The following is a 12,539-nucleotide window of genomic DNA, read 5'->3' on the forward strand; positions in this document are numbered from 1 at the left end:
GGACCAAGTCTATGGGAGCTGAGCAAAATACTCGGGCTAAGCAAAATACTCGGGCTGAGCAAAATACTCAAGCTGAACAAAATACTCAGGCTGAAAAGGAGGGCAAGAATGCTCTAAATATAGTGTTCTTCAAATTTGGGGTAAATAACATGCATTTATTTTTATTAATGTATAATAATAAATAGCTACTCATTTTTATGAATTTAATGCATTTATTTCATTAATAATAGCCCTTGTCTGGTTGACAGTACAATTCGTTTTCAAGGAAGTGCCAACTGATAAAGAAAAAACACCGGTGAGAGGGTTAGAGAGAAGGACTCTGTTTTTAGCATTATCCAGGAAGCACACAAATCCAACAACTCCAGCCACGTGTATGGGGGCAAAAAAGAGTTAACATAGCAGGCCTGATGCTGCTATCCCTGGAAAGGCCTACTGTCAACCAGAAAGACCAACCCTTAGCTGATATCCCAGAACTTGGAATCTGGGGGTGTTCGTACCATTTCCTAACTGATAAGGGTGGTTTACTATGCCTAACCTGTTTGCACAAACAACATGGTTTATGCTGAACATGAGCTTTTCTTTTGTAAGCATGGAATTTTGGTATATGCTAGGTGGAGGGTACCTAGATGACTGACCTCCAGTAAAGAACTGTGAACTTGGGCCAGGTGCAGTGGCTCACACCTCTAATCCCAGTACTTTGGGAGGGTCTTGCTTTGCTGACCAGGCTGGAGTGCAGTGGCACTATCATGGCTCACTGTAGCCTTGATCTCCTGGGCTTAAGCGATCATGCCATCTCAACCTCCCCAGTAGCCGAGTCTACAGGAACGTGACACCACACCTGGCTAATTTTTGTATTTTTGGTAGAGATGGAGTTTTACCATGTTGCCCAGTCTGGAAAAATATGGTTTTTTTTAAAGGAACTATAGCCATTAGAAGGCACAGCTGTTTCTAATTCTAGCTGCACAATCAATGAATCATGATCAACTAGGTATTACACTAAATTACATCATCTGACATAAATCTACTATTCAATTTGAATTAAGCAAATGAAGCAAATATATATTTCCCTACATTACTTTTAGAAGAAAAAGTTCCATTTCTCCTTAATGTAGATCTCTGTACCATGAATAAGGGATTTTCTTACTAGATATTATAAAAGAATGTATATTTTCCCCTCGAATACATTGTTCTCTAGAAGGAAGGCAGAATAGTTTAAAGTACAATTAACTTGGGAATAAGATATTCTGGTTAATTTTAACTTTGGGGGCAATTGAGAATTAAGCAGAAAATCTTTTACTTTTCTTGAAAGCTCTTTCCAAAATACATTAGTTGCCTTCCTTGCCTGCATTTATTGCAGTGAAGTAAACACAAATAGGTTTTGGTATTTCAGACTCTTAGGGAGACTTGACCCTATCTCAATCTCAGCAGTGACTGTGCAGTGGAATATGTACCAACCAACCAGGACACATTCTGAAATCTTGACTAGCCGTCCAAGCACGTTGCCTCTTTCTCCTTCCTACATGTGAAATGAAGGAAAGAAACCTCAGTTGGACAGTGAATTCCAATTTATCAAGTTTTGCTTTGCTAAAGTTTCCAATATTTCCCCAAATAAAAACAGACAACAGGCTGGGTGTGGTGGCTCATGCCTGCAATCCCAGCACTTCGGGAGGCCAAGGCTGGTGGATCCCGAGTCAGGAGATCCAGACCATCCTGGCCAACATGGCGAAACCCTGTCTCTGTTAAAATACAAAAATAATTAGCTGAGTATGGTGGTGCACACATGTAGTCCCAGCTGCTTGAGAGGCTGAGGCAGGGGAATCACTTGAACCCAGGAGGCAGAGGTTGCAGTGAGCCAAGATTGTGCCACTGCACTCCAGCCTGGTGACAGAGCAAGACTCCGTCTCAAAACGAAACAAACAACAACAACAACAACAACAAAAACAGACAACATAAATTGAGGCCATAAATTTAAGGCAGAAGAAAACGGCCTCTACAACTTTCTCAACCCCAGTTATATTAATGTGTTGTCCTAGACCAGTTTCCTCAAATCCAAAGCTTATGATCTGTAAGAAAACCTAAATTACTGCTGTTCTTATCGTTATCACTTTTAGCTGAAACCTCTGTTCACCTCTCTGCTCTGGAAGTATTCAACCTTTCTTGGAACAAGTGTGTTGGTGGCAACTTGAAGCTGCTTCTGGAAACACTAAAGCTTTCCATGTCTCTTCGAGTGCTGAGGCTGAGCAGCTGTTCCCTGGTGACACAGGACGTGGTTCTCCTGGGTGTGTATCTACTTGTTCCCAAGCGGTCTTGGCACACAGAGCAGAGGGTGCGGCTCCTGCAAAGCACCGGGTGGGGAGGTTATGGAGGCACTAGACTTGGGGTGAAGCCCTCTGTGCAGATTACCTTCTCCCCAATATCTCCCGAGAGTTCTAATTAAAATGAACAAAGGCAATTCTAAAACCACATGAGAATGGGGGGTGTTTCCTAAAAGGATATGGATTTAGATAGGTGTGCGGTTCCTGAAAGGCAAACAGCTGTTCCACACCTCCCTGGTCCGTGAGTTTTCCCACTTCAGACATCTACATCTCACTCATCCCCATGGTTCCAGCACTAATACTTAACTTTTCCTTTAACTTAACTAATACTTCCTTTCCTTAGTATTCAAGTTAAAATACTTAACTTTAAATTGACTCTTCAATTTAAATGCTTTTATTTAAACAAGAAGCTGATTATCACTGTAACTGAAATGCGGGTATCACTTCTCATAGATATTAAACTGCTGATGGCTTTGATTAGAGACTCCTCTCTATTAGAAAAAGATGAAAGGGGTTAAAGGCATACTGTAGTAACAATCTGACCCTTTTTCCATGTCAGTCTAGAAAGATGGAAAGATAATTGAATAAGGAATAACTTTTGCACTGTGGGATTGAGGCTACCCAAATATTCCCTAAAATCATTCTATGTGGCCAGGCGTGGTGGCTTACGCCTGTAATCCCAAGACTTTGGGAGGCCAAGGCTGGCAGATCACTTGAGGTCAGGAGTTCAAGACCAGCCGGACCAACATGGAGAAACCCCGTCTCTACTAAAATTACAAAATTAGCAGGGCATGGTGGTGCATGCCTGTAATCCCAGCTACTCGGGAGGCTGAGGCAAGAGAATCGCTTGAACCTGGGAGGCGGAGGTTGCGGTGAGCCAAGATTGCACCGTTGCACTCCAGTCTGGGCAACAGGAGTGAAACTCCTTCTCAAAAAACAATGAAAAAAACAACTCATTCTATGTTTCCACTTTCCCATTATAAAACAATGAACCAGAGAGTACTCCCTCTGTCTCCCATCTAGCCTTGTCCTCACACTCTAATCACTATTCAGCCATCAACTGCCAGAATTCCAAAGCAATGAGCACGCCTCCAAATGAAGGGTCAGAACAGTCACTCCAAGTAGTTGTATGTGTGTTTTCAGTGTATATACTAGTCAGTTTTGCTATGACATGGCACATGGGCCTAAAAATCATGTGTTATGCAAGAATTATTCAGTAATAACCACAGGACTTATGGTTGGAAGCACCGCACTCAAACACTTCATCAGTGGCATATTTTAAAAAACAGAAGCTATGAAAAATAGCAATACAGTTTTACATATTAAATAGTTAAGAAATGAGCAAATATTAGACTTTCCCCTGAGAAAGACCTGAAGTTTGTCTGTGGAAGTGGCCTGTCCACACTTCAGTTGGTGGAAAGAGGGTGTGTGGATAGATGAGGGTTGTTGTCTTCATGAGGTGTGTGCATGTCTACATTTTCTTTCTTTCTTTCTTTCTTTCTTTTTTATACAGAGTTTCACTCTGTCACCCAAGCTGGAGTGCAGTGGCATGATCTTGGCTCACTGCAACCTCCACCTGCCAGATTCAAGAGATTCTCCTGCCTCAGGCTCCCGAGTAGCTGGGATTACAGGCGCCTACCACCACGCCTGGCTAATTTTTGTGTTTTTGGTAGAGACGGGGTTTCACCATGTTAGCCAGGCTGGTCTCGAACTCCTGACCTCAGGTGATCCACCTGCCTCGGCCTCCCAAGGTGCTGGGATTACAGGTGTGAGCCACCGTGCCCAGGCTGTTTATTTCTATATGCAGCTCAATTCAGCTGGGGACAGTCTTACATGTTCACCTAGTGTTTCCTGTGGACAAATCGTGCATAATGCAAACAAGAAATTTGCATTATGCTCAAATTGTTTCCTGACATTTCAGTCTCATTGAAATAAACTTGTGTTTTCAAAACAAGTGTTATAGCAAAAATGATTGTAATTAGAAGATGGGACAAAACATTGTGATTTTAATTTGCATTTCCCTAATGACCAGTGATGTCAAACATCTTTTTATGTGTGTATTTTCATTTCTTAGCTCCTTTGGTGAAATGTCTGTTCTAAATCTCTTGCCTAATTTTAAAAATTGGATTGTTTGTTTTGTTGTTGATGAGTTTGGAGAGTTTTTTAGATTTTTCTGAATATAAGTAAGTCCTTTATCAGAAATATAATTTGCTATTATTTTCTCTGGGTCTGTCCCACTGGCTTTTTCATTCTCTTAATAGTGTTTTGTTTTTTTTTTTTTGCAGAGCAAAGCATTCAGTTTTAATAAAGATCTATCAATTTGTTAATTTGATGAACTTTTTGTATTGCGTCTTAGAGTGTTTTGCAAATCTAAGTTCTCAAAATTTTTTTCCATATTTTTTCTTGAAGCTTTGTATTTGCCTTTTGTATTTTGACCTATTATCTATTTTGAGTTCATTTTTATACAAGGTATGAGGTATGGGTAGAGATTAATGTGTCTGCATGTCACTGTCCAATTATTGGAGTGCCATTAGTTGAAAAGACTATCCATTCTCTATTGATTTGCCTTAATATTTTTGTCAAAAATCAATTGACCATATTTGTGATGGCCTACTTCTGATCTCTCAATTCTGTTCCATTGATCTCTGTGTCTCTTATTTTACCAATACCACGCTGTTTTGATTGCTGAAACTTCATAGTAAGTCTTGAAGTAGTATAAGTATTCTTTGTTCTTTTTGAAAATTGTTTTGGTTATTCTAGTTACTTGGCATTTCCATATAGAGCTAGCATCAGATTGTCAATATCTATTGTAAAAATCCATCGGGAAATTTGATTGGGATTATATTGAATTTATAGATCAATTCAGGGAGAAATGCCATCTTAACAATATTGAGTATTCCAATCCATGAACACAGTCTATCTCTGTATTTAAGTACTCTTTGATTTCTTTCACTGGTGTTTTATAGTTTTTATATTTTGTTAAACTTGTATCTGAGTATTTAATTTTTGTGCTCTTATAAAAGATACTGTTTAATTTTAGATTCCCAATGTTATTGCTAGTGTATGGATATACAATTGATTTTTGTATGACATTTTACTGCAACCTTGCTAAACTCATTTGTTAGCTGTAGGATATTTTTGGTAGATTCTGTAGTATTTTCTATATAGACAATCATATCATCTATGATTACAGACAGCTTTTTTTTTTTTTTTTTGAGATGAAGTCTCATTCTGTCTCCAGGCTGAAGTACAGTGGCGCCATCTCGGCTCACCACAACTTCTGACTCTTGGGTTCAAGCGATTCTCCTGCCTCAGCTTCCTGAGTAACTGGAACTACAGACACTCGCCACCACCTCCAGCTAGTTTTTGTATTTTTAGTAGAGACGGAGTTTCACCATGTTGGCCAGGATGGTCTCGATCTCCTGACCTCGTGATCTGCCCGCCTCGGCCTCCCAAAGTGCTGGGATTACAGACATGAAACCACTGCACCCGGCCTAGAGACAGTTTTATGTCTTTATCTCCACTGCATATCTTTTATTTCTTTTGCTTGGTTATTTAGCTGGCTAGGATTTCCAATAGATGTTGAATGAGATGAGAGCAGACATTCTTGCCTTGCTTCCAGTGTCTAAACCATTGTCCACAATCTCGAAAATTTGATGGTTGAAGGCTAATATCCAGCTCGATTAACTCTTTGAGGAACCGCACGTTTTGGCAGAACATAGTCCACCCTGCATCACAGATGCTGTCCCCTAAGCTGAGGGGGAAAGCATTCCATTTTTCACTATTAAGTATGACGTTAGCTATAGGTTTTTTTGTAGCTACCCTTTATCAGGCTAAGGAATCCTAATTTGCTAATCCTAATTTGCTAATTCATTTCTTATAATGAATTTTGTCAGATTATTTTTCTGCATCTATTGAGATGAGCATTTAAAAAACTTTATAGTTCATTAATATCATGAATAATAATATTAATAATAACTAATAATAATAATTAATAATATTAAGTGATTTTTAAATGTTAAATCATCCTGGTCATGATCATTATGTATTATCTTGTTTACATAGCATTGGATGTTATCTGCTAATATTCTTTTGAGGATATTTGTGCCTGTGTTCACAAGGGATAACAGCCTACTGGTTTTCTTAAAATGTCTTTGGCTTTGTTATGAGGGTATAGGTAGCCTCATACAATGAGTTGGAAAGTGTTCCTTCCTCTTTTATTTTCCAGAAAGATTGGGTAAAATTGGTATTATTTCTTCCTCAGCTGTTTCACAGAATTCACCACTGAAGCCATCTAAACTTGGAATTTTCTTTGTGGGATATTTTTAATTACCAATTCAATTTTAAAAATAGAGATAGAAAAAAAATAGAGCTAGGACTATTCCAGTTGTCTATTTCTTCTTTAAGTTTTGATAGTGTCTTTTAAGGAGTTGGCCCATTTCATCTAGGTTGTTGAATTTATGGAATTAAAGTTGTTTCCTTATTATCCTTTTACTGCCCATAGTGATATGGGCATCCTGTCTCATTCCTGATATTGGTAAGCTGTGTTTCTATCTCTTTGTTCTTGGCTAGTGTGACCAAAGGTATTCGTTTTCTGTTGCTGTGTAACATGTTAATTTGTGGATTAAAACAACACCCATGTATTTGTTCACAGTTCTTTTTAAAAGCTTATATAAATGTAAGGGGCACCAGTGCAGTTTTCTTCCATGGGTATATTGTAGTGGTGAAGTATGAGGTGCTGATGTAACCATCACCCAAATGAATAATGCGGGAAGTAATTTCCCATCCCTCAGCCGGCTCACAGTTCTGTAGGTAAGAAGTCTGGCACAGCTTGTGTTGGTTCTCTGTGTAGTGTATTACAACACTAAAATCAAGGTGTCAGCCAGGCTGAGTTCTCATCTGAAGGCTCTAGGAATAAATCCACTTTCAAGCTCATTTTTGTTGTCAGAGTCTAGGACCTTGCAGCTGTAGGACTGCGGGTCCTCTTTTCTTGCTAACTCTCAACTGGAGGCTGCTCTCAGCTACTAGAGGCCAGCCACATTCCTTGATACATGGCCCCTCATTTGCAAGCCTGGAGTGGATTGTCCGTGCCTCTGACACTTTAAATCTCTCTGACTTCTGTGTCTTCCTTCCTCTTCTGCCACCAGTAGGAGGAAATTCTCTCTGCTTTCAAAGGGCTCCTCTGATTGGGTTAACTCCATATGGAAAATCTCCCATTCTTAAAGTCGGGTGTGCCATATAGCCTAAGCTAATCCTGGGAGCAAAATCTATCACATTCAGTCCTGGGGACACAATGGAAACCTTAAGGTGGCTATTTAGAATTCTGACTATCACAAGGGTTTACTGATGTTGTGAGTCTTCTAAAAAATAAGCTTTTGATTTTCATTTATTTATTTTTCTGAATTAGACACCATTAAATATATTTAAGTTATTTTATTTAATGTTTATGATTAAAATTTGCTTCTTCAATTAGGTTTTTTTTTTTTTTTTGAGACGGAGTCTCGCTCTGTCACCCAGGCCGGAGTGCAGTGGCGCAGTCTTGGCTCACTGCAAGCTCCGCCTCCCGGGTTCAAGCCATTCTCCTGCCTTAGCCTCCCAAGTAGCTGGGACTACAGGTGCCCACCACTATGCCCGGCTAATTTTTTTTTGTGTGTGTATTTTTAGTAGAGACAGGGTTTCACCGTGTTAGCCAGGATGGTCTTGATCTCCTGACCTTGTGATCCGCCTGTTTTGGCCTCCCAAAGTGCTGGGATTATAGGCATGAGCCACCACACCAGGCCTCAATTAGGTCTTTTTTATTTTTGTCTGCATCAAATTTTATTTGCCATATCTTCAGCCATCGTATATTTTTTTTTAATCTTTACTGACAGTTTTTTCTCAGGTCAAATTTATACTTTTACATTTCATCAGGGTATATTTTCCTTCTTTGAATTTTTAGTCAATAACAAGTATCACAGGTCAGGCGTGGTGGCTCACACCCGTAATCCCAGCATTTTGGGAGGATGAGGTGGGTGTATCACCTGAGGTCAGGAGTTTGAGACCAGCTTGGCCAACATGGCGAAACTCTGTCTCTAATAAAGGTAAAAAAATTAGCTGGGCATAGTGGCAGGTGCCTGTAATCCCAGCTACTTGGAAGGCTGAGGCAGGAGGATCGCTTGAACCTGGAGGTGGAGGTTGCAGTGAGCTGAGATTGTGCCATTGCATTCCAGCCTGGACAAAGAGCAGACTCTATCTCAAAAAACGAAAACAACAGCAGCAACAAAAAACAAGTATTACTATATGTGGTTTTAGCAATTGCCACTTTTATATTTTTTCTAATAGAAACATTAAAAATTTGTTAATCACTAGCTTATGCACATTTTAAAAATAATTAATGGCATTTATTTTTTCACATAGTAAACTATAAAGAGTATATCTATGGCCTATGTTTCCACTACCTAGATTTTTAAAAATGTAGTAAATCTAAAATAATAAAATAGGATGCAAGAGAAAAAGCATGCACATTGTCTTTAACACTTAGTTAGGTCTTGAGAATATTGTGAGTAATGTTGCGAGACAGGAAGAGACACACACTGACATGGACACCTAGAGACAGAGTGCAGCTGCTGTGTGCACGGGTGGCTGAGCTCTCAAATTCACTGTGGAATGAAACCGTCGGCAAGTGAAAGTGATGGAGTTGGAACATCCTCCTTGATCAGAAAGCCATGTGTGTGACGAAAGACTGAAAGACCAGGGCATGTTCAGTCCTAGAGGGATAAAGTTTGAGGGAGACCTGGCTGTTATCTAACACTGCAGGGCTGACATGAGGAAGAAGGAGCTGAATGTTTCAGCTGACTGATGGGGGCATGGGGTGAAAGACACCAGAAGATAGACTGGGGCCCTGTGGGAGGGCTTCCTCCTGCTAGGAGCTGCTCCATAATGCTAAGGCAAACTTGAAAGAACGGTTCAGGCAGAATTGTGGTGATCATCAGTAGAGAGGCTGTGAAAAGGATTTCTCTCTGATTACTTATTAGGAGGTTGGATAAGGAGACTTCCAAGATCCCTTTCATCTCCAAGATTCTACACAACTCACCTGATGTCTGCAATCCATTCCTGGGTTTGGTTGAAAAGGGAAGCATATTCCATTTGCCTTGGTTATCTCTCCTGCCTTCTCTTACAGAAATCTTTATTTCATCAATAACTTATTTATTTTCTGATCAAATAGCTCAGATTGTACATTAGTCATCATTTTTAAGTGCCATTGTAGGTAGCACCCATATAGGGAAAACTGTCATGTGTATTGGGGTCTCTAAGGTGAATTGGAAATTATCCAGGTATGTTCTGCATATGGAAAGTGCTCATTTAAATAATTGCTGGATGAATAATGACTGAATGAATGAACAATGAACAATTAAACAGTATAAGCAGCAAGACGATTATTTACAAATGGTCCTTAGTTAAAGTCAATGAGCCATCACTCTTTACATTTAATTAGAGAAAGACTAGGAAGAGCTGGGACTCCAGTGGAGCAGAGAGCAGGAACTTGACAAAAAAATTATTGGATTGAGATTTGGAAAAAGAAATTTAAAAAGCTGTAGATGGGATGTATAGAGAGGAAATCTGTTACTAATTTCAGATGTCCTGAATAAAGCTGCTAATAACAAATCATTACTAATTACTAATCTTGTTATTACTAGTCCTGGAAATAGTGTTATGGAAAATGGGAATAGCCCTGGCAGACAGTATTCTTGTATGTTAGCATTTAGAGTGATTTTGTTTTCCAGCATCGGTCATACAGACGGGTCATCTGGCCAAACTGCGAAAGCTGGACCTGAGCTACAATGACAGCATCTGTGATGCAGGGTGGACCATGTTCTGCCAAAACGTGCGGTTCCTCAAAGAGTTAATCGAGCTGGATATTAGCCTTCGACCATCAAATTTTCGAGATTGTGGACAATGGTTTAGACACTTGTTATGTGCTGTGATCAAACTTCCCCAGATCACAGAGATAGGAATGAAAAGATGGATACTCCCAGCTTCACAGGAGGAAGAACTAGAATGCTTTGACCAAGATAAAAAAAGGAGCATTCACTTTGACCATGGTGGGTTTCAGTAAGCTGACTTCCCACATCCTAATAAGCTACAAACCATTCTCCAAAGGAAAAGAACATGAACGGATTCCAGTGTCATGAACTGAATATCAACCTCTGGGCCATTTAATGGGACATTTAATGGCCATTTAATAATCATTTAATAATATTACAAGAGCTTTGTAAATATATGTATATAATATCTAATATAAGCATGCCGTTATTCTCTGTCTCATGAAACAAAGACGGCATTTTTCAATGGATTTGTTTTGGATATATAATTAGTTCATTTACTGTTTAGAAGCCTTGCCAAAAGCGTTTAGATTCTGGTACTGCAACTGCTTTTCTCTTGCCCAGAAATGTTGTGCCTCTTCTTTTCCTACAAGTTAAATGTTCTAAATATAAGGGTGTGCGTGAGTGTGTGTGTGTGATTCTAATGTGAAAGGCACTAGCTGTCTAAGAGTTTCATGTATCATTACTATCACTGTATGTATCTTAATGTGGTCTATGTAGGTTTTTATCAGAAAGTGTACCCTTCTATGGTTTATTATTTTATGTTCTGGTGCCTTTTATCTCAGACACAAACCATGAACAATAATGATAGTCACTGACATATAAATCTTAGTAAAAAGTGTTTGAAAATTTAAAACTCATCGTGAAAAACACGTCTTGTTAAAATACATTAAAACTTCTTTTTATTGTTTAAAAAAATTGTTAACATATTGCCTCCAGGCATTTCTTTGAAATGGAATTGGCTCATAAAACTAATTTAGTTCATTAATGACAGTTTTCGTGTTGCTCTAAACTAGTTTTGAAATCTTTGATTTTCTTTTGCTAGAGTGGCAGAGAGGTTTGTCTACACATTTGTATTCTGACATGCTCTAGTCAAATTATGTTTTGCTTTCTTCTTACTACACTAATAATTAGTATTGCAATCACTGCCTGAAAGATATGCAAATTTAAAATCAACACTATTCCAAATTAAAACATTTTCAGGATGAGGAGGTTTTGAATGCTGTAAAGGGGATATTTTGGGTTACATCGTATGAAAGAATACCATGAATACCATAAGCATTCCCACGAATTCCGTGAGTATCTATGCATATGCAAAAACCTATGCATGAATGTTCATAGCAGCTTTGTTCACAATAGCAAAAAAACTGGAAACCATGAGTGAAAGGTTAAACAAACTGTGGGACTATGGAATACTCCTTCAGCAACAGGAAGGAACAAACCACTGATCCAGGCCCCAGCTGGGTAGACTTCAAGTGGATTATGCTGAATAAAAAAGCCAATCCCAGTTACATACTGTGTGTTTCCATTTATGTGACATTCCTAAAATGACACAATTATGGATCTGGAGAACAGGTTAGGCACTGGGAGAGGAGTAGGCAGGAGGTATGGCTACAGAGGAATAGCACAAGGGAAACTTGTGGCAATGGAACAATTCTGTGTCTTGATTGTGATGGTGCCTACACAAAACTATATGTGACAAAATTGCATAGGATTACACACACACACACACAAACGAGTGCAATGTCAATCTTCTGGTTTTGTTATTGTGCTATAGTTATGAAAGAGATCAGCACTGAGGGAGGCTGAGCAGTGCATGGACCTACCTAAATATTTCTTTGGAACTTCCTGTGAATCTATAATTATTTCAGAATAAAAGTTTTAAAAGTAGACTGGCTAGGTGCAGTGGCTTATGCCTGTAATCCCAACATTTTGGGAGGCCAAGGCGGGTAGATCACTCGATGTCAGGAGTTTGAGACCAGCCTGGCCAACATGATGAAACCCCATCTCTACCAAAGAAATATAAAAGCCAGGCAGGGTGGCATGTGCTTGTAGTCCTAGCTACTCAGGAGGCTGAGGCATGAGAATTGCTGGAACCTGGGAAATGGAGGTTGCAGTGACCCAAGATTGCACCACTGTACACCAGCCTGGGCAACAGAGTGAGATCCTGTCTTAAAAAATAATTAAAAATAAATAAAAGTAGGCAAATAGTATAACGAACTCCTGTGTACTCATCACCTTATTCTACAGTTATCAGTGTATGGCCAATCTTGTTTCACTTGTACTCCTACCCACTTTCCCCTCCCCCTCCCATATTATTTAGAAGAAATTCCAAGGTGTTACATCATTTTATCTATAAATA

General features: G+C 39.2%; 1 protein-coding gene across 1 annotated transcript in view; it reads left to right on the top strand.

The window, feature by feature from the left end:
- The window catches only part of LRRC31 (leucine rich repeat containing 31), a 30,446-nt gene extending 19,890 nt beyond the window's left edge, over positions 1 to 10,556 (top strand). The window contains exons 8-9 of the mRNA XM_007972145.3: positions 2,112 to 2,279; positions 10,079 to 10,556. Of these exons, the coding sequence (XP_007970336.3) occupies positions 2,112 to 2,279; positions 10,079 to 10,410 (500 nt within the window). The 3' untranslated portion in view covers positions 10,411 to 10,556. The remainder of the gene's footprint in view (positions 1 to 2,111; positions 2,280 to 10,078) is intronic.
- The last annotated feature ends 1,983 nt before the right edge of the window (positions 10,557 to 12,539 follow it).

The sequence above is a fragment of the Chlorocebus sabaeus genome, chromosome 15 (assembly GCF_047675955.1).
Source record: "Chlorocebus sabaeus isolate Y175 chromosome 15, mChlSab1.0.hap1, whole genome shotgun sequence".
Taxonomy (NCBI): Eukaryota; Metazoa; Chordata; class Mammalia; order Primates; family Cercopithecidae; genus Chlorocebus; species Chlorocebus sabaeus.